This window comes from Leptodactylus fuscus, chromosome 5 (assembly GCF_031893055.1).
Source record: "Leptodactylus fuscus isolate aLepFus1 chromosome 5, aLepFus1.hap2, whole genome shotgun sequence".
Lineage (NCBI taxonomy): Eukaryota > Metazoa > Chordata > Amphibia > Anura > Leptodactylidae > Leptodactylus > Leptodactylus fuscus.
In genome coordinates, this window is record NC_134269.1 from 20,409,467 (window position 1) to 20,433,955 (window position 24,489).

At 42.0% G+C, this 24,489-nt stretch overlaps 1 protein-coding gene across 5 annotated transcripts in view; it reads right to left on the reverse strand.

Annotated features, from left to right (window-relative positions):
* The window catches only part of DNM2 (dynamin 2), a 46,507-nt gene extending 25,142 nt beyond the window's left edge, over positions 1–21,365 (reverse strand). For all 5 annotated transcript variants that reach the window (XM_075272599.1, XM_075272600.1, XM_075272597.1 and 2 more), the window contains exons 1-8: positions 21,123–21,365; positions 8,064–8,137; positions 6,133–6,282; positions 4,116–4,319; positions 3,874–3,972; positions 2,355–2,515; positions 1,359–1,501; positions 974–1,109 (exon numbers count right to left, since the gene is read on the reverse strand). In XM_075272599.1, coding sequence (XP_075128700.1) covers positions 974–1,109; positions 1,359–1,501; positions 2,355–2,515; positions 3,874–3,972; positions 4,116–4,319; positions 6,133–6,282; positions 8,064–8,137; positions 21,123–21,283 — 1,128 coding nt within the window. In that variant the 5' untranslated portion in view covers positions 21,284–21,365. The remainder of the gene's footprint in view (positions 1–973; positions 1,110–1,358; positions 1,502–2,354; positions 2,516–3,873; positions 3,973–4,115; positions 4,320–6,132; positions 6,283–8,063; positions 8,138–21,122) is intronic.
* Positions 21,366–24,489: the final 3,124 nt, after the last annotated feature.

A 24,489-nucleotide genomic window follows, 5' to 3' on the forward strand; every position in this document is an offset into this window, starting at 1 on the left:
CAGAAATCGTAAGTGCGGCTTATAGTCCGGTGCGCCTTATATATGGATGGAAGCAGCGGCAAAGTCTGCGTGCCACTTCCATACATACATAAAAGGCACCGTAAGGGTGCATTCACACTACGGAATGCCGGCTCCCATAGAAATGAATAGGAAGTGTCCGGCAGCCCTGCTGTCACGCCGGCCTGAAACAGAACGTGAAACTTACCGAGCGGTGCAGGGCGGGCATTCAGGCCTCCTCTTCCTCCGATGTCCTGACCACTTCCTCCGGCGCTCGCGAACTGATAATGGCCTGGGCGCATGCGCAATATCATAATGCTTCTACTACGGCTACTGCGCATGCGCCAGGCCATTATTAGCGAGTGCCGGAGGAGGAGGACGGAACATCGGAGGAAGAGGAGGCCTGAATGCTCGCCCACCCTGCACCGCTCGGTAAGTTTCACATTCTGTTTCAGGCTTTTATTTTAAAACGGGGGGGGGGGGGGGGGGGGGGGGTAATAGTTTATTCTAACTTTTACGGTTGGGCTCTATCAGCATGATTTTGCTGATAGAGCCCCTCCTCGCCTGCCGAGCGCTTCCAATAGAAGCGGCTGGCGCGCGGGGGGTTAAGCGGCCGCTGGCAAAGTCTGCCTGCCGCCGCTTTCAATAACATATAATGCGCACCGGACTGCGCCTTATAGTCCGGTGCGCCTTATATATGAACCGAGACGGACTATAAGGCGCTCATGGGCAATGCGCCTTATAGTCCAGTGCGCCTTATAGTCCGTAAAATACGGTAAACTGATGACCGTGTGTTGTCAGACTCCTCGTTGAAGGGAAGGGGAGTCCTCCAGCACTGTCAGCATCAGGATAACCTAACTCAATCTATTCATGTATTTCCATGAGGAGTAAATGAGGAACAATTTAGGGCAGAGTTCTATTATCAGATGGTTCTCTGAAATACAGCATATTCACTTCTATCAGAGGCTACAAGTACCTTCACAAGCTCAAAAGGAAATCGCTCATGGAAAATGCGGTTAATCCTGGCACCTCCGGAGAGCTCCAGCGTGTCCACCTGATCACCCGATCCTTCAATTCTCTTCTCGAAATCCACTCCGAGCTGCTGCACCATCCTGAAAGAGGAATGGGTTATTAAAGGCCAAGTCCACCTCCCAGCACCACTGTATAGTAAGCATTTGCTCCAGAGCTGCACTCAAAGTACGGCAGAAACATCTCCCAGAATGCTGGAGATTTCCGCTCTGAAGCCTGCAGAACTGTGAATGCAGCTGTGGGATCTAACCCAGTACAAAGACTAGGATCCATTGCCCTCTTGGTTGTCACCGACGTGCTGCCACCTACAGGAGGGAGGCCTTGTAACTTACTGAAGGAGAGCTTTCGTTTTCCTGGTGGGATCATCGGGGCGGAAATTTTTAAATTCTTCAACTTCCTTTTCCAGGGAAAGCATCTGACTCTGCAGTTTGCTCCTTAGCGCAGGCAGAGTCTCCCGGATGTGATTGGTTAGTTGCTGGAAGAGGAGAGGTAGGAGAAAATGATTATAGGTCAGAGCCCAGGACACATGATGGCTACCGATGACATCACACACTAGAGAAGCGACCGACCGCCATTGACAGACGTTACTCCTGTGGGCCTAAACCACAACTGCATGTAATGTTACATCCTGCCCATGTTGCGGGCACACAGTGGGATCACTGCAGAAGCCCTACTGTGATTGACCCTGTCCATTTAACCCCTCAGATGCCACGCTACAAAGCAACCACTACTAGCCCATCACTACCCTGAAAGACAATCTCCGGGAACCAACGAGTGACCATAGCAGAGGTGTTGGGAATTTGGCAGATTTGCTAGGCCCCTGGATGTCAGGGTAAGCCATTAACAAGTTGCAAAAAACTGACAGGCCGCCACGGGGAGGGGTTTGGAACTTCTCCTTTATCAAGCTCTTTAGATGCCATGACTGCTACTAATCTTGGTCTTTAACCCCTTAGAATCCATGGTTTCACAGATGTCAATCATTGTTGGTATCCCAGGTGAAGGTTATTTGGTCGCTTGAATGAGAACTAAGTTGCTGCAACACCAAACGGCCACTGCACAGTGGAGGGAGCTGTCCGCACCTACTGTATAGTTCAAGCACTGACTTCAATATCCTCCCCACCTATCAGCTGTTCAGACACCCACCAACTTGATACTGATGACCTATCCCGAGGTTATGGGATCAATATCAAAAGGCTGGAAACTCCTACAATGGGTTTCTGGCACAGAGGCCATGCCATTAGCTGGTTAATTTATGTGATGCGGTCAGGTAGCGGAGACTGAATGACGCACATTATATATCATCCCATGAATGAGGAAGAGACTTCTACCTGGTTTAAGATTTTCTGAAGATGCGGAGTTCCCATTCTGTCAGCCATATGCCGATACGCAGGATGAGACAGGAAAAACTTTCTTTCTGCAGCCATGGCTGCCCTGATGTCTTTTTTACCATCAATGTCCTTCTGGCTTCTGTTCACTACTCCCATATAGCCTACAAGAGAGACAATCAGCGGGATTAATACATGTCTAACTCGCACAAACACAGCTATGTAAAGCAGGCTGCAGACTATCCCTGAGCCTCTCATGTCTGCATGGACAACCTAATTCATCATGCCTATCCCACCATGCTTGATAGACATGTACTATAATCTATGTATAAAAGTACTACTACTATAATACTGCCCCTATGTACAAGAATATAACTACTATAATACTGCCCCCTATGTACAAGAATATAACTACTATAATACTACTCCTATGTACAAGAATATAACTTCTATAATACTACTCCTATGTACAAGAATATAACTTCTATAATACTGCTCCTATGTACAAGAATATAACTTCTATAATACTGCTCCTATGTGCAAGAATATAACTTCTATAATACTACTCCTATGTACAAGAATATAACTACTATAATACTACTCCTATGTACAAGAATATAACTACTATAATACTGCTCCTATGTACAAGAATATAACTACTATAATACTGCTCCTATGTACAAGAATATAACTACTATAATACTACTCCTATGTACAAGAATATAACTACTATAATACTACCTCCTATGTACAAGAATATAACTACTATAATACTACTCCTATGTACAAGAATATAACTACTATAATACTGCTCCATATGTACAAGAATATAACTACTATAATACTACTCCTATGTACAAGAATATAACTACTATAATACTGCCCCTATGTACAAGAATATAACTACTATAATACTGCTCCATATGTACAAGAATATAACTACTATAATACTGCTCCTATGTACAAGAATATAACTACTATAATACTGCTCCATATGTACAAGAATATAACTACTATAATACTGCTCCTATGTACAAGAATATAACTACTATAATACTGCTCCTATGTACAAGAATATAACTACTATAATACTGCCCCTATGTACAAGAATATAACTACTATAATACTACTCCTATGTACAAGAATATAACTACTATAATACTGCTCTATGTACAAGAATATAACTACTATAATACTACCTCCTATGTACAAGAATATAACTACTATAATACTACTCCTATATACAAGAATATAACTACTATAATACTGCTCCTATCTACAAGAATATAACTACTATAATACTGCCTCCTATGTACAAGAATATAACTACTATAATACTACTCCTATATACAAGAATATAACTACTATAATACTGCTCCTATCTACAAGAATATAACTACTATAATACTACCTCCTATGTACAAGAATATAACTACTATAATACTACTCCTATATACAAGAATAAAACTACTATAATACTGCTCCTATCTACAAGAATATAACTACTATAATACTGCCCTACCTCTCCTCAGTGGCAGCAGTTTGTTCTCCAGGATTTCTCGGGCGTCCGTGCCTTCATCCATTAAGTCTAGCTTGGTTATAACACCAATAGTCCTTAAACCTGGAACAGTCAGATATATACCAATTCATTTCAAAACAGACAGTAAGAAAATGAGTGGATGATGTGAGTGATGATTACGGTATTATTTATGTGTACCGCTCAGTCCTGCAGTGTCACCAGCACAGCTGGTAGTACCTTCTTACCTTGAGGATCCACCTCCTTTGCCATCTTTAAGGCATCAGAGTTTGCCAGGTCAGTATTGGCGGGGGTCACGGCCAGGATGAGGCAGCTATCCCGGGAGATGAACTGCAGAATCATGTCCTTGATCTGGTATTCTATGTCTTGGGGTTGGTCACCAACAGGGACCTTGGTGATACCCGGAAGGTCAATTAAGGTCAAGTTCAGAACTGTGGGAGGAAGAAAAACAGTTTTAGAATGATATATGAAATAGTGCAAAACTGGGCAAAATGGCCACTGCGAGAGGATATTGGGTGGCGGTATGTGCAACCTCAGCACTCAGTGCCAGGCAGCTGCTGCTAAAGCAAGTCAAATTATGGGATGCACCAAAATGTCTAAAGCAGATGACATAACAGATGGATGGGGGTCCAGGGAGACTTTATTCTGTATATTCTTGATTCTCTAAGAAGCGCAATGCTCTCCGCAGCAGCACACTCATGTGTACGGTATTAATGTCTCAGGAGAACAGAGCGAGAAGTGCTGACCCCGCGGGTGCTGGAAGCTACAGAGACCATGTATTCAAGGCCTGCACAGCCAGGAGAACAGGAGGAAAGTGCAGCTAATGCATCCTATCCCTCACCCGAGGACAACGCCGTTCACCCCATACTGAACGTTAACAGGAAGATAATGTAAGAACGGGGGTAAGCATCTTAAGGAGAACATGACCGGAGGCTAAGACCAGAACAATGGGACTGAAGAAACTGGAAACTAATTCAGAAGTGGATATTACATCGCTGATGTATTCTGTTAGTGCCTGTAGACAAAGATATAACTGCTATAATACTTGGAAAAGTCTATAACTGCTTCAATACTGTCCCCAGTACACAAGCCAATGAGTGCTATAATACTGCCATCAGTGAGCCCGCCTATGACTGCTATAATGCTGCCATCAGTGAGCCCGCCTATGACTACTATAATACTGCCATCAGTGAGCCAGCCTATGACTGCTATAATACCGCCATCAGAGAGCCAACCTATGACTGCTATAATACTGCCTCCAGTAGACAGGGATATGACTGCTATAATACCGCCATCAGTGAGCCTGCCTATGACTGCTATAATACCGCCATCAGTGAGCCAGCCTATGAATGCTATAATACTGCCATCAGTGAGCCAGCCTATGAATACTATAATACTGCCATCAGTGAGCCAGCCTATGACTGCTATAATACTGCCTCCAGCAGGCAGGGATATGACTGCTATAATACTGCCTTCAGTGAGCCAGCCTATGACTGCTATAATACCGCCATCAGTGAGCCAGCCTATGACTACAGGGATATGACTGCTATAATACCGCCATCAGAGAGCCAGCCTATGACTGCTATAATACTGCCTCCAGCAGGCAGGGATATGACTGCTATAATAATGCCATCAGTGAGCCAGCCTATGACTGCTATAATACCGCCATCAGTGAGACAGCCTATGACTGCAATAATACCGCCTCCAGTAGACAGGGATATGACTGCTATAATACTGCCTTCAGTGAGCCAGCCTATGACTGCAATAATACCGCCATCAGTGAGCCAGCCTATGACTACAGGGATATGACTGCTATAAAACTGCCATCAGTGAGCCAGCCTATGACTGCTATAATACTTCCCCCTGCGGACAGGAATATGACTGCTATAATACAGCCACAGTGGACAAGCCGCTATATTACTGCCCCAGGCAGACAGGCCTACGACTGCTATAATGCTGCATTTAGTGGGCAAACCTTTGACTGCTATAATACAGTCCCCAGTGGACAAGCCCATGACTGCCCCCAGTTCACATCTCTATGACTGCTATAATACAGATGACCCCAGCAGACAGGCCTATGACTGCCATAATACAGTCCCTAGAGAACAGTCCTATAACTGCTATAATACTACCCCCAGCGCACATATCTATGACTGCTATACTACAGTCCACCAAAGGACAAGCTATAATACTGCCCACAGTGCACAGGCCAATGATTCCTATAATCCTGCCCCATGCGCTCACCATGAGGAGAGTACACCCGCAGGTTGATGGGCACCGGTGAGATGCCTTTGTTTGTTCCAGTTACTCGGTCTGTCTCTGCTTCGATCTCCTGGCGAACCTCATCGAAGTCTGTGAATTTCTTGGATTTGCAGTGCAGGAATTCGGCATATTCTGTAGAGAGAGGAAAGTGAGGGTTATAGCCAGCGCAGGTCACAGCCTGGAGGGGCGTATTACACTGCGCGGCGGACAGACATCATGTACAACACACAATGACCAACAGGGGGCAACTGTGCAACAGTCACAAATACGTCTTATAGCTCCATCCTGTGGTGAGAGGATGTCCTCATCACATAGCTCCTCCCTCCTGTCACACTGTAGTAGGAGGAGCGGACATGTCACAGAGCTCCTCCCTCTTGTATATTTCACCCCACACCACCTCAGATGGGGTCAGAACTAGCTATATACAAGTCTCAGTCACTGACAACATGCAGAGGTATAGACAAAGACTCCATTAGAATTTTGTAGTCTGCTATAACCCAAAGCGACAGATAGGGGGCGCTCAAGTCAGGGATCTGATGTTGACAACTATATGTAATGTCTCCGGCAGGTCTGCTGTGTTTACCTACAGGGCTGCTGTGTACATAGCTCCAGAGGCGACGCCGGAAAACACGACGGCTTGTGCCAACCATAGTAAATAAGCAATACATAGGGCTGAGTATTACATCATCATCTATAGCCCCGCCCCTAATGACATCACGAGTCAAGAGATCACCAGTCACAAGGTCTTTGCCACCGGGCCACTCCTCAATCCAGAGTGTTGTGAAAGCGGCACGATGACGCAACGGCAGGAAGAACACCTGCGGAGGAGGTGGAACGTAATGGAGCTGTAGTAATACCGGCGGGGTCAGAGGCACTGGGCGTGGGGGTGAGATTTTGTGATAGTGGAGTTTCATGAGGTGGTGCTAAAATTAGACTCTTTGAGCTATTTAAAGGGATTAGAAAAACATGGCTTTATGTCAAAAATAGCGCCACACCTGTGCACAGGTTGTGTGTGGTACTGCACAGTCACTTAAAGGGGTCGTCCCAACTGACCACCTATTGACAGGATAGAGGATACATGTCTGATCTTGGGGCTCTGACCATGGGGGTCCCCGAGTCCTCTGACAAACAGCACAGTGGGGTACCACAGACCAGATCAGGGACCAGCGCACTACAGCTCCAACAAGCCAAAGGCGTGCCATTACATTGCATGGTCACCGCGCCAAAAGCAATGTCACAGGACACGTGTAAGGTAATGCGTCGTGTGACTGTGTAACTTTTTAAGGTATAGGGAGCTTGGACCAGGACACGTAGGGTTAACTGCGGCACATCCGCCGACGGCGCATTATTAGACAGTTTAATCTGTTGCTAAATTTACGACGGAGTCACAAAAACAAGGTAAGTCGAGGGACGGTCAGACTGGTTCTACCTGTACGAGCTGGAAGCGGACGAGAGGTGAAGGCCCAGAACAGGAATGGCCACTATGTGGAACTACAAGTCCCAGCAGCCCGGGGATCTGTAGACATACCACAGCTGGATAGCTGCAGGCTCAGTACACGAGCTTGTGTTATATCAACCCCCGCCACACGTACAGAAGAGAGAGGATACCGTCATGGCTGCCAGCGGATAACACGGATCTGGAGAAGAGGGGGCGTCCCCGTGAGTAGACAGGTGGTAGCGGATCCTCAGCTCTCTTCAGTTACTTCTATGTGAGGAGACAGGCCCATAGAAGTGAATGGAGAGACCCGCGCATGCGCAGCCATCTGTCCACTCACTGCAGCTACAAGTTGTGACTGTGGTAAGTTTCTGAGGTATCACCTCTCCACAAGGTAAGTGGGTGTAACGTGTAACCTGCAGTCACGTGACGGGTTTTGTTTATGTGTGTATGGGACGGTATAACGCAGAGCACCAACCTGTTTTCGAGAATATGAGCTGGAGGATGAGGGGGCGGCGGGTGACGATGCCGGATCCACGGGGCAGGAAATCTCTGTAAGGAAAGAGAAAAAAGGTACCATTAGATTTGTATCGTATAAGACCCCCCTTCCCCAGTAGTGCAGTCCCACCATGCAATAGTCATGGACTGGTCGCAACGGGCAAAATAAAGGATCCTATCTGCAACAGTCTTTGTATAGGAACCCCAAGATGACCGACCTTGCATCTTGTGACATGTATAACAAACATCCATTACCGTAATCCTCACCCATTTACGGCCACTTACCCCGCTGATAGGTCAGTGTACACACTGTGACATGGTAATCCCGCTCGCTCTTGGCGTTGACATTTCCGTTATGAGAAGTTACAGGCCGGATGTGTATGGGAAGTGACTGATGCCCTTTATATTGACTGTTCACAAGCCATGAACATGCGTGACACTCGCCCCCCCCCCCCCCCCCAATGTCACCCACTGATCTCACAGCACATAGCCGAGATTGATGGTGGACAAACATTACACATACATGTCATCATGTGAACACGCCCGAGACTCGGGACCGCTGTCACAACAAGACAAAATGGTGAGAAAAACGAGAACATGGCCGCACGGACTGAGAGCCTGAGCGACGAGGAGAGGCTTTCCATTACAGCGGCGCCGATTCTGCCCAAGCCATTAATGTAGAGGACTACGCATCAGAGTGCTTGTCATAGGAAATAGGAACAGAAGCACTGGTGCTACAGAGCTGGATTCACAATTCTGCTGTTTGTTATAAGACAGAGAAACAGGCCTATTATGAGACATCAAGAACAGTATAGCTACACAAAGCAGATTACTAGACCGCGGGTCATGTGAAGAAAACGCTTCCTAGAATTCAGAGAAGAAATTGCCGGGAGAGTTCAGCTCTGAAGCCTTCAAAAATGTCAATGCAGCTCTGGAGTATGTTACAGGATATAACTCAGGATCAGTACAGGAAAAGTAATGTAATGTATGTACACAGTGACTGCACCAGCAGAATAGTGAGCGCAGCTCTGGAGTATAATACAGGATAAGTAATGTAATGTATGTACACAGTGACTGCACCAGCAGAATAGTGAGCGCAGCTCTGGAGTATAATACAGGATAAGTAATGTAATGTATGTACACAGTGACTGCACCAGCAGAATAGTGAGCGCAGCTCTGGAGTATAATACAGGATAAGTAATGTAATGTATGTACACAGTGACTGCACCAGCAGAATAGTGAGCGCAGCTCTGGAGTATAATACAGGATAAGTAATGTAATGTATGTACACAGTGACTGCACCAGCAGAATAGTGAGTGCAGCTCTGGAGTATAATACAGGATAAGTAATGTAATGTATGTACACAGTGACTGCACCAGCAGAATAGTGAGCGCAGCTCTGGAGTATAATACAGGATAAGTAATGTAATGTATGTACACAGTGACTGCACCAGCAGAATAGTGAGTGCAGCTCTGGAGTATAATACAGGATAAGTAATGTAATGTATGTACACAGTGACTGCACCAGCAGAATAGTGAGCGCTGCTCTGGAGTATAATACAGGATAAGTAATGTATGTACACAGTGACTGCACCAGCAGAATAGTGAGTGCAGCTCTGAAGTATAATACAGGATAAGTAATGTAATGTATGTACACAGTGACTGTACCAGCAGAATAGTGAGTGCAGCTCTGGAGTATAATACAGGATAAGTAATGTAATGTATGTACACAGTGACTGCACCAGCAGAATAGTGAGCGCAGCTCTGGAGTATAATACAGGATAAGTAATGTAATGTATGTACACAGTGACTGCACCAGCGGAATAGTGAGTGCAGCTCTGAAGTATAATACAGGATAAGTAATGTAATGTATGTACACAGTGACTGTACCAGCAGAATAGTGAGCGCAGCTCTGGAATATAATACAGGATAAGTAATGTAATGTATGTACACAGTGACTGCACCAGCAGAATAGTGAGCGCAGCTCTGAAATATAATACAGGATAAGTAATGTAATGTATGTACACAGTGACTGCACCAGCAGAATAGTGAGTGCAGCTCTGAAGTACAGTAACACATTGATCTGTAAGGCCACATATGTTGTTAGAGACGTACAGAGGAATGTTGAGATAAAACCACTGCACATGTATACATTATATATGTGACTTTCTCTGGGGTCTTCTCCTCCTCCAATCACTAAGTCAGCTCAGTATAGGAGGTGCAGTGACGGCCATTTCTAGGTCACTATATATGAATCTATATATTTTTAGCTCTCAGCACCGGTCACTGGAGAGGAAGGAAACAGAAAGCCGCTGATTGTGAGGCCGAGGTGAACAAACAAGCAGATCTGGCTGGTTAGCGTGGCATGTGCTGTGTCAGGCCTCTGGTAATCGGGGCACTACGGCCATTGTTCAGCCGGGCAGCCGACCAACAGGAAGCCGATACACAGACACATAGGAAAGGCATTGTGTCATCCCGTGGTGAATGAGCCGCAGCGCTGTACACATGAGCTCAGCACTTTACCCGGGGAACAAAGCCATGCATGCCTCGTCCTTACACAGTCTCTTATATAACCTCTCGGCACCGTATAGATCACATGCTTACAGGCAGCTCACTGGCATCAAAGCGAGGTTTTAGAATTATTGGTCATTGATCCGTCACATTTTATTGCTTTCATCTGTCGTGCTGAATCCCTTAAGAGGAAGTGGTTTTTTTTAGGCCAATCCATTTAAAGGGGTTTTTTGGGACTTTCGTAGGTCATCTATGTGGTAAGTGGAGGTTTGACACCTCAGACACCCACGGATCAGCTACAAGAAGAGACAGCAATGTTCTGGTGACAGCTGTGGACCCAGCACAGCGCCACACATGTGACAGTGGCTGTGCTTGGAACTGCAGCTCAACCTCATTCGCTTGAATGGGACTGAGCTGCCGCTGCACCATGTGACTGATGATGATGACATCATCGGAACAGGAAAGAGCCTGTAGTGCCGGGGAAAGCCACATACTCCAGATGTCGGACCCCCCCATTTTCACTACAGCACCCACTACAGGGGAATTGAAGTATTACTTATAATATACAGGTGGGGCCTGAATCTGCCCAAATGTTCAGAGGTCTATAGAGGGTCCTATGCGAAGGATCCCATATTGACAGGGACAACAATTGGTTCAATAGGACCCCATTTCCATGCTGTGCGCCCAGACTATCTGAATATATACAAAGACATAAAAGAGGTCAGAAGGAAATCTACTGAAAAACACAAAAACGGAAAAATTCAGGCTGATGTGCCTACAATACAGAACTGATAGGAGAGGAAGGAAACGCTCGGTCAGGACGCCAGTGCTGACACCAAGTAAGTGACGCTCTGCAGGGGGGACAGATGTCTGCGCTAGACCGGGCCCGTCTCAAGTCGCCGCTTTGTGCTGCACGTCCCATCACTGCAGGACGCGAGAGGCTGAGATTTCCCAGATAAGGAGATTCCTTGTCGGTGAGGAATCCAAAGTGCGCTGAGGGCTGATCGCTGCGGTCCCTTTAAGAGCAAAGGGTGGACCCATCTACGGAAGGAATGTCCCCAAGCCAAAGTATAACACACGCCGCCGTGGTGTCATTACAATCCCAAGACTTCAGTGAGGCCTTAAGATGCAATCCAGAGCCACCTTGGACGCCGGTATCCATCACTGACGTCTGCCATTGCAGCACCCAGCTTTTCCCTGGCCCTGAATGGCATATAAATCAAAGAGTTAAACCCGGATATCCATTGTAATTGCAACTTTTCTGGCGGCTGTATTCTCCATGAACCAGGAGGATCAGGATGAACTGATCTATAAATCTCGCCATATTATAGGCTGCTGATGGCCATGACTTGTCCTAGTCTAGGGGCGACATGTAATAAGGGCGGTATAATACGTATAATGATGAGCAGCCATAGATACAATTCAAGATGGCCGCGGTGTACGTCTCGCCAGTGTTCACAGCTCCTCATGGATTTCCCCCTCATCATCCGAGTCTTCCTGCCGGGAATATGACATGTAGCGTGCTATCACCTATGAGCGTGTGCGGGTTATTCTGGGAAGGGTGTGACGTGTGGATTCTGCTTATCGGAAGCTGCAGGGCGCTCAGCAAACACCATAAAACAATACGGAGGAACACAAGCAAACCGGAAAGGTCATGAACAGCCGCCATATTAGATTTACAGACTACAACTCCTATACGTCTCTGGAGGCCACAACATAGATCTGACATCTAATGGTGAAACCTTAGACCACCCGGGTTTACAGAGAATAAGACCCCAAAACTATTAGGATTCTACTACAAGACAGGAGATAGAAAGCAGAACGCCCCCTATAAAAGTGGAGAGAAGGTAAAACACAAGGCCGCAGCTCTGTCATCTACTGAAAGATGGCGAATGTGTACAAAGAAGATGTCCTCGCCTACCGCAACATGGTGGAATATTATATACAGAGAGATCTATTATCTACCAACAACTACAAAGACTGTGGAGGTAAAGACCCAACTGTACACAGACCCTGAATGGAAGAGAAAGGCTTGCTCTTAATCTTAATAAAGCTTTGCATTTCAACATCATTGGCTCAGTTATCAGTAAACACATCTGCTATACAGAAGGCTTAACTACTATAATACTGCCCCCTAAGTACAAGAATATAACTACTATAATACTGCTCCTATGTACAAGAATATAACTACTATAATACTACTCCTATGTACAAGAATATAACTACCATAATACTACTCCTATGTACAAGAATATAACTACTATAATACTGCTCCTATGTACAGGAATATAACTACTATAATACTACTCCTATGTACAAGAATATAACTACTATAATACTGCTCCTGTGTACAAGAATATAACTACTATAATACTGCTCCTATGTACAAGAATATAACTACTATAATACTACCCCTATTTTCAAGAATATAACCACTATAATACTACTCCTATGTACAAGAATATAACTACTATAATACTACTCCTATTTTCAAGAATATAACTACTATAATACTACCTCCTATGTACAGGAATATAACTACCATAATACTACTCCTATGTACAAGAATATAACTACTATAATACTGCTCCTATGTACAGGAATATAACTACTATAATACTGCTCCTATGTACAAGAATATAACTACTATAATACTACCCCTATTTTCAAGAATATAACTACTATAATACTACTCCTATGTACAAGAATATAACTACTATAATACTACTCCTATGTACAAGAATATAACTACTATAATACTGCTCCTATGTACAAGAATATAACTACTATAATACTGCTCCTATGTACAGGAATATAACTACTATAATACTACCCCTATTTTCAAGAATATAACTACTATAATACTACTCCTATGTACAAGAATATAACTACTATAATACTACTCCTATTTTCAAGAATATAACTACTATAATACTGCTCCTATGTACAAGAATATAACTACTATAATACTGCCCCCTAAGTACAAGAATATAACTACTATAATATAACTACTATAATACTGCCCCTATGTATAAGAATATAACTACTATAATACTGCCTCCTATGTATAAGAATATAACTACTATAATACTGCCCCCTAAGTACAAGAATATAACTACTATAATATAACTACTATAATACTGCCCCTATGTACAAGAATATAACTACTATAATACTGCCTCCTATGTATAAGAATATAACTACTATAATACTGCCCCCTAAGTACAAGAATATAACTACTATAATATAACTACTATAATACTGTCCCCTAAGTACAAGAATATAACTACTATAATACTGCCCCCTAAGTACAAGAATATAACTAACTACTATAATACTGCCCCTATGTACAAGAATATAACTACTATAATACTGCTCCTATGTACAAGAATATAACTACTATAATACTGCTCCTATGTACAAGAATATAACTACTATAATACTACCCTATGTACAAGAATATAACTACTATAATACTGCTCCTATGTATAAGAATATAACTACCATAATACTACTCCTATGTACAAGAATATAACTACTATAATACTGCCCCTATGTACAAGAATATAACTACTATAATACTACTCCTATGTACAAGAATATAACTACGATAATACTGCTCCTATGTACAAGAATATAACTACGATAATACTGCTCCTATGTACAAGAATATAACTACTATAATACTACTCCTATGTACAAGAATATAACTACGATAATACTGCTCCTCTGTACAAGAATATAACTACGATAATACTGCTCCTCTGTACAAGAATATAACTACTATAATACTACTCCTATTTTCAAGAATATAACTACTATAATACTACTCCTATGTACAAGAATATAACTACTATAATACTGTCCCCTAAGTACAAGAATATAACTACTATAATACTGCTCCTATGTACAAGAATATAACTACTATAATACTACTCCTATGTACAAGAATATAACTACTATAATACTGCTCCTATGTACAAGAATATAACTACTATAATACTGCCCCCTAAGTACAAGAATATAACTACTATAATATAACTACTATAATACTGTCCCCTAAGTACAAGAATATAACTACTATAATACTGTCCCCTAAGTACAAGAATATAACTACTATAATACTGCCCCCTAAGTACAAGAATATAACTAACTACTATAATACTGCCCCTATGTACAAGAATATAACTACTATAATACTGCTCCTATGTACAAGAATATAACTACTATAATACTACTCCTATGTACAAGAATATAACTACTATAATACTACCTCCTATGTACAGGAATATAACTACTATAATACTGTCCCCTAAGTACAAGAATATAACTACTATAATACTGCCCCCTAAGTACAAGAATATAACTAACTACTATAATACTGCCCCTATGTACAAGAATATAACTACTATAATACTGCTCCTATGTACAAGAATATAACTACTATAATACTGCTCCTATGTACAAGAATATAACTACTATAATACTGCTCCTATGTACAAGAATATAACTACTATAATACTACCTCCTATGTACAAGAATATAACTACTATAATACTGCTCCTATGTACAAGAATATAACTACTATAATACTACTCCTATGTACAAGAATATAACTACTATAATACTGCTCCTATGTACAAGAATATAACTACTATAATACTGCCCCTATGTACAAGAATATAACTACTATAATACTACTCCTATGTACAAGAATATAACTACTATAATACTGCTCCTACGTACAAGAATATAACTACTATAATACTGCTCCTACGTACAGGACTATAACTACTATAATACTGCTCCTATGTACAAGAATATAACTACTATAATACTGCTCCTATGTACAGGACTATAACTACTATAATACTGCTCCTATGTACAAGAATATAACTACTATAATACTGCTCCTATGTACAGGACTATAACTACTATAATACTGCCCCCTATGTACAAGAATATAACTACTATAATACTGCTCCTATGTACAAGAATATAACTACTATAATACTACTCCTATGTACAAGAATATAACTACTATAATACTACTCCTATGTACAAGAATATAACTACTATAATACTGCTCCTATGTACAAGAATATAACTACTATAATACTGCTCCTATGTACAAGAATATAACTACTATAATACTGCCCCTATGTACAAGAATATAACTACTATAATACTACTCCTATGTACAAGAATATAACTACTATAATACTGCCTCCTATGTACAAGAATATAACTACTATAATACTACTCCTATGTACAAGAGTATAACTACTATAATACTGCCCCTATGTACAAGAATATAACTACTATAATACTACTCCTATGTACAAGAGTATAACTACTATAATACTACTCCTATGTACAAGAATATAACTACTATAATACTGCCTCTTATTACAAAAGTGTGATCATAAGCTGCAGTATATATATAGCCATTTCTGGGATTATTCCTAATCATACCCACTAGTAAGGTGCTGGTGACTGATATCTCCGCAGTGCTGCACTATGTGTAGTAATATATTACATCTACGCCCCCACCTCCATGGTCTCCATTGATATCTTTATCAGGGCTGAGAAATGAAAACACTCGGAGCTTACGCCACATTCCTGACCAAAGCCCCAAGATATGAGCAGGAAGTTCACATCAGCCTCATGATAAAGATACCTGCCAGGACACCATGTAACGGGAGAAACTCTAGATGGGAAAAATGGATTGTTAATGGTTAATGTGACTTTCTTCTGGACCCCTGTTAAAAAGTGAGACATTAACTCCATAGCAAGAAGACCTCCCCCCCTAGAGGTGTATACTGTATGTCCTACTGTAGGGAGCGGTCAGAAAGGATCAGTACAGGATAAGTAATGTAATGTATGTACACAGCGACTGCACCAGCAGAATAGTGAGCGCAGCTCTGGAGTATAATACAGGATAAGTAATGTAATGTATGTACACAGTGACTGCACCAGCAGAATAGTGAGTGCAGCTCTGGAGTATAATACAGGATGTAACTCAGGATCAGTACAGGATAAGTAATGTAATGTATGTACACAGTGACTGCACCAGCAGAATAGTGAGCGCAGCTCTGGAGTATAATACAGGATGTAACTCAGGATCAGTACAGGATAAGTAATGTAATGCATGTACACAGTGACTGCACCAGCAGAATAGTGAGCGCAGCTCTGGAGTATAATACAGGATGTAACTCAGGATCAGTACAGGATAAGTAATGTAATGCATGTACACAGTGACTGCACCAGCAGAATAGTGAGCGCAGCTCTGGAGTATAATACAGGATGTAACTCAGGATCAGTACAGGATAAGTAATGTAATGTATGTACACAGTGACTGCACCAGCAGAATAGTGAGTGCAGCTCTGGAGTATAATACAGGATGTAACTCAGGATCAGTACAGGATAAGTAATGTAATGTATGTACACAGTGACTGCACCAGCAGAATAGTGAGCGCAGCTCTGGAGTATAATACAGGATGTAACTCAGGATCAGTACAGGATAAGTAATGTAATGTATGTACACAGTGATTGTACAAGCAGAATAGTGAGCGCAGCTATGGAGTATAATACAGGATGTAACTCAGGATCAGTACAGGATAAGTAATGTAATGTATGTACACAGTGACTGTACCAGCAGAATAGTGATCGCAGCTCTGGAGTATAATAGAGTAAACATATACCTAACAATGCACTGTAATCCAATAGGCTAACTTTATAGTAGCCACTTATACATGACACTGATGACATCATCCAGGATCGGCACAGACTGTTTATAGGCCTAGCCTCCTGCATACTTGGAAGCCTTCCTCTATCTATACCACCTACATAAAAAGCGGAGTCACTATGTAAATATATGCCCCTACTTATACTGTACATCTTCTGTTATGCTCCAGAGCTGCACTCACAATGCTGCTTTTCTCACAGACATAAATCTCCTGCTGACTCCATCTCCATGCTCAGCTGCCTCTGGTGACACTACTTTGATCATGTAAGTTGTTATGGTTCTGTCCCTTGGCAAGCTTGCTGTTTCAAAAACAATTGCGGCTATATGTCAGTAAACATTAAGTAATGCAAAGTATACCAGCGGTGGGGACCCCGACTGACGTTGCGGTATACCTCCAGTGCTGTTACCCACTCAAGCCTCACCTCACAATGCGCCATCACATAGTCTACATTACTTATACTTGGCCACAGACCTCAACATTCTGGTGCATGAACAGAATACGAGAGTCACAGTTTAGACCGACACCTACTCAGGTATCTCAGTATAACAATGTAGATCTATAAACCCTTGAAAGGAATCGCTGTATAAAGGGCCGCTGTATTTTATAGTCACACGGGCCCTTTGGTATAATGACCCACCCCCGGGACATGGACACTGATCTCCTGCACTTTGCACGGAGCTGACAAGATTCACTTCTCTCTGGTCTCGTCTATGTCAGCACGTAGTTACATAATCAGGGGGCTATGGCTTCCATGTGAACAGTCTCCTACAGGGCCAGCACCCAGATTATGTACCCCAATGTATGCAAAGAGTGTGGCACCCCAGAGCCTGGCCTGCAGGGTGCGCCATATTGTATACAGGGGAGAGCAGGACTTGTAACAATGAGCACAGAGTGGGGTCTTTTTATCCTCTCACTGGGTAGGGGGCTCCCAAAAACTGCAGGAACTTGCCTCTAACCCATCAATTACCCGGTAGGTACCATCAGTGTACAGGCACTGTCTATGGATGTACCTTGATGCCATATCCGAAAGCTGCTTATAAGGCAATTCCCTAATATTGAATAGACTTCTCTAAATGGCGCCACATCTGTCCACTGGATGTGTGTGGTACTGCAGCTCGGTCACGTTCACCTCAATGAAACTAAGCTGCAATACCAGACTCAGCCCATGGACAAGTGTGGCGCTGTTTCAGGAAGAAAGTCACGTTACGACTGCAATGTGGCGCTATTACCTTGACCTATGGATAGTAAACGTGGTTGCGTTGCGCCCTACAAGGGATCAAATCTCATCCAGCGGCTGATTTTCTGTATGTAATGATATGGTGGAAAATCTGCGCTGTGTGACCATGCCCTAAAACAGCCATTCAGGACTTTAGCGATGAAGATGATTCATGGGAGACGTGTAAGGATGTAAGGCCGTGACCCAGGAGGAGAGGAGACGGCCTCCACCGGGGGGCAGCGCGCTGAATTCTGCTGAAGGGTGACTCATGTCACATTGTGCGTCATAATGAAGCCTGGCATTGATACCGAGCGCGTCATGTGACCGCCCCCGGAAACCCCGAATATTTCTACACATCTACAAGATCATAGAAACCACAGGAAATCCTCCTCCGTCTGTCTGCTACCTGAGCCATTCACTGGCTGTACAATTGTATCAGGAAAGCTGGGTGAAATCCAATATGGTGGCCGGTACGGCCACTGTGCACCCCAAGATGCTCTAAGGCTACCTACCTCCGCTCCTATATGCCGAATTACTTATATCTGCCATTCATGGTCCTATACAGAGGTCACCCAGCTTTCCTAGGAACAGATAACGACGAACTTTTTGAAGGGGATGTTTCATAGCTCTGCAAAGAAGGGCGACCTCCAAGCGGATACCATGGTATGGGGGATCGTCCATTCTGGCATCATGGCTACCCTTCTGGTGGGCTTATGGCTCGCAGTGCACAGGCAGCGGGGGCGCCCTAGATTTGGGTATAAGAAGGGGAAGTTATGAAGTCTGCAGCCTGACACACGGTGACAGATCAAGGTCCGGGATCGCTCTGCTCAGCATTTTATGGTTTTATTTCCTCGTTAACCCATTCAAGACTTGCCTATTCTGAGTCTTAAAGGGGTTGTCTAGATATTACATTGATTGATGACTTATCCTCAGGATAGGTCATCAATAATAAGTGGTGGTCTAACACCCAGGCCCCGCTGATCAGCTCAGTTCGCAGTTACCTTTCTAGCGCCATGACCCTTTCACAGCGTCTGTTTTATGGCGGCCATGACAGCCTCGTCCTATAGAAGTGAATGGAGCGAGTTCCTACCAACACGGTGAAGGGGTCACAGCCTCTCCAACACGCTGAACCACAAGGATCCCGGGTGTCAGATCCCCTCTGATCTCTTATTGGGTAAGTCATCAACAAAAGAACTGGACAATCCCTTTAAGAACATACCATCGCACCCTGAGCACCGGAACGCTTTCCTCTCTCGCCGTCGAAGAACTTGCTTGTTAGCAGAACAGGTTTCATTTTGGAGCCGGGGGGCGATTCCAAATCTAGGCCGTTTTTAGGGATTTACTTATGTTTTAGCACTTTGGTACAATAAAACTAAGTTTTACGGGAAAAAAAATAAAACATTTTTGTAGGAGGGAGTGAAATAGTTTAGGGGTACGATTTTCGGGTTACGTATTGAATATGTTTTGGGGTGGAATAAAAATAAAAAGAAGCTAATCTGCCAAAAAAATTACAATGTAAAAAATATAATAAAAATATAAAAAAATATAAAAATATTAATTTATATTAATTTGTAGAATATTTTAAATTTATTTTTACATAATTAATACATGAGAATATAATGTAAAAATTAAAAAAAAAAAAATATTTTCATTAAATAGGTGTCCAACTCCTTAGACGTGACAGTCTGTCTTGGCCGTGCCATCTAAGGGGTTAAACGTCACAACGTCAGAAGGGGACACCTTAAAGTCGCCCCGGTCTCGCAGGTGTCCTAACAGCACCTCCGTGACGAAAAACGTACAGAATGGAAACCGGCACCTGCGCCTGGTGCACGATTCTGCCTCTAGTCAAGAACAGGTTAATCTCTTAAAGGGATAGTCACCCCACAGATCTTCCTCTATTTAAAGGGGTGTTACCGTTTTAGAGGTTTATCGTTGCGACTGTTTCCCATTACGGAGTTAAACTTTCACCACCACCCCGAGACTGCGTTGCGATGGCAAGGACGCCAAAATCCGTAAATATGCGAATACCGTCCCCATTGGTAATCTGGAATGTAATAATCTGGCACATTCGGATTTACAAGCGCGGTTTATTTATACGCCGCCGTCCAGGTGCACCCGAGCGTACAAGAGGATGATTATAGCCCAGCTGGTTGGATATAATTATATATCTGGTGACAATGGCGGTATACGGCACAGCGCTGCGGCCTGTCAGCCTCTGATTGCTGGGAAACTACAAGTCACAGCATATCCTCTGTCTGTCAGGGCATGCTGGGAGCTGTAGTTCCTCAGTACTGATGGGTATACACCCCAGTACTCAGTATAGTCTATGTATAGACAGAGGTAAAGACCCTGTGTGACAGGTTAGGAGAGCCCTGAGGACACTCATCTCCCCGGGGTAACACAACCCCTGTCAGGAGAAAGAGCGTAGCCCGGTGACGTCACTCATTGAACAGCCTGGAGCAAAAACTACGTAAAGTGCGCAAAGTCCCTTCATGCATAGCACAGCCCCCGTAGGGAAGGCAGCAGTCCGCCTGATGACAGGAGCCCCGGCCGCGACTACTTACCGGCCTACGAAGTTTTCCAGCACCGAACTCTTGCCAGCGCTCTGTCCTCCCACCACTGCTATCTGCGGCAGGTCGAGGTTGCAGGACTGGCCTATAGAACTGAAGGCGTCCTGGAGCTTGTTGACGAGGGGAATGAGGTCCTCCATCCCCCGGTTCCCCATGGTTGCTCACGGTCTCGGACAGATCTCCGTTACCGCTCGGCTTCCTCTGCCATCCACTCAGCCCAACGGCCGCCACCCGGCATTCCCTATTGGTGAATGTTACTGTCAGTCAAGAATCTCTGCGTTCTGATTGGTGTTCTAAACTAAACGTCATCACCAAGGAAGGGCGGAGAAGCCAGGAGGCGGGGCTATGGAGAAAGGGCAGTATCTCAGGCTACCATTGCTTAGCAATGCAGTGTCTGTCTACGAGAAGAACGCATCTGATTGGCTGACGTCAGCAGTCACTCAAAGCACGTGATGCTCAGACTTAACCCTTTGTTAGACACCCGGAAGCTAGAAGTGCCTATTACTCCAGCTGGTGCAAAACTATGGCTTCTATTTTGAAGCAGAGACCTGCTGAGATTTGTAGTACTACAAGCAATGAAGACAAAGCAATAGGCACTTGTATATAACCTAATGGAATGTTGTGTGGTCCATGTCATGTTCCTATGAAAAATGTTACTAACAATGGTTGGATTGCATCACCCTAGAAATGCAACATCATCACTTATTGTCCAAGAATATAGTGTAATACTGCCCCCTATGTACAAGAATATAACTACTATAATACTGCTCCTATGTACAAGAATATAACTACTATAATACTGTCCCCTATGTACAAGAATATAACTACTATAATACTGCCCCCTATGTACAAGAATATAACTACTATAATACTGCCCCCTAGGTACAGGAATATAACTACTATAATACTACTCCTATGTACAAGAATATAACTACTATAATACTACTCCTATGTACAAGAATATAACTACTATAATACTGCTCCTATGTACAAGAATATAACTACTATAATACTGCCCCCTAAGTACAAGAATATAACTACTATAATATAACTACTATAATACTGTCCCCTAAGTACAAGAATATAACTACTATAATACTGTCCCCTAAGTACAAGAATATAACTACTATAATACTGCCCCCTAAGTACAAGAATATAACTAACTACTATAATACTGCCCCTATGTACAAGAATATAACTACTATAATACTGCTCCTATGTACTAGAATATAACTACTATAATACTGCCCCCTAAGTACAAGAATATAACTACTATAATACTGCTCCTATAGATAAGAATATAACTACTATAATACTACTCCTATGTACAAGAATATAACTACTATAATACTACTCCTATGTACAAGAATATAACTACTATAATACTGCCCCTATGTACAAGAATATAACTACTATAATACTACTCCTATGTACAAGAATATAACTACTATAATACTGCTCCTATGTACAAGAATATAACTACTATAATACTGCTCCTATGTACAAGAATATAACTACTATAATACTGCTCCTATGTACAAGAATATAACTACTATAATACTGCTCCTATGTACAAGAATATAACTACTATAATACTGCTCATATGTACAAGAATATAACTACTATAATACTGCTCCTATGTACAAGAATATAACTACTATAATACTGTCCCCTAAGTACAAGAATATAACTACTATAATACTGCTCCTATGTACAAGAATATAACTACTATAATACTACTCCTATGTACAAGAATATAACTACTATAATACTGCTCCTATGTACAAGAATATAACTACTATAATACTGCCCCCTAAGTACAAGAATATAACTACTATAATATAACTACTATAATACTGTCCCCTAAGTACAAGAATATAACTACTATAATACTGTCCCCTAAGTACAAGAATATAACTAACTACTATAATACTGCCCCTATGTACAAGAATATAACTACTATAATACTGCTCCTATGTACAAGAATATAACTACTATAATACTGCTCCTATGTACAAGAATATAACTACTATAATACTGCCCCCTAAGTACAAGAATATAACTACTATAATATAACTACTATAATACTGTCCCCTAAGTACAAGAATATAACTACTATAATACTGTCCCCTAAGTACAAGAATATAACTAACTACTATAATACTGCCCCTATGTACAAGAATATAACTACTATAATACTGCTCCTATGTACAAGAATATAACTACTATAATACTGCTCCTATGTACAAGAATATAACTACTATAATATAACTACTATAATACTGTCCCCTAAGTACAAGAATATAACTAACTACTATAATACTGCCCCTATGTACAAGAATATAACTACTATAATACTGCTCCTATGTACAAGAATATAACTACTATAATACTGCTCCTATGTACAAGAATATAACTACTATAATACTGCCCCCTAAGTACAAGAATATAACTACTATAATATAACTACTATAATACTGTCCCCTAAGTACAAGAATATAACTACTATAATACTGTCCCCTAAGTACAAGAATATAACTAACTACTATAATACTGCCCCTATGTACAAGAATATAACTACTATAATACTGCTCCTATGTACAAGAATATAACTACTATAATACTGCTCCTATGTACAAGAATATAACTACTATAATATAACTACTATAATACTGTCCCCTAAGTACAAGAATATAACTACTATAATACTGTCCCCTAAGTACAAGAATATAACTACTATAATACTGCCCCCTAAGTACAAGAATATAACTAACTACTATAATACTGCCCCTATGTACAAGAATATAACTACTATAATACTGCTCCTATGTACTAGAATATAACTACTATAATAGTGCCCCCTAAGTACAAGAATATAACTACTATAATACTGCTCCTATAGATAAGAATATAACTACTATAATACTACTCCTATGTACAAGAATATAACTACTATAATACTACTCCTATGTACAAGAATATAACTACTATAATACTACTCCTATGTACAAGAATATAACTACTATAATACTGCTCCTATGTACAAGAATATAACTACTATAATACTACTCCTATGTACAAGAATATAACTACTATAATACTGCTCCTATGCACAAGAATATAACTACTATAATACTGCCCCTATGTACAAGAATATAACTACTATAATACTACTCCTATGTACAAGAATATAACTACTATAATACTGCTCCTATGTACAAGAATATAACTACTATAATACTGCTCCTACGTACAGGACTATAACTACTATAATACTGCTCCTATGTACAAGAATATAACTACTATAATACTGCTCCTATGTACAGGACTATAACTACTATAATACTGCTCCTATGTACAA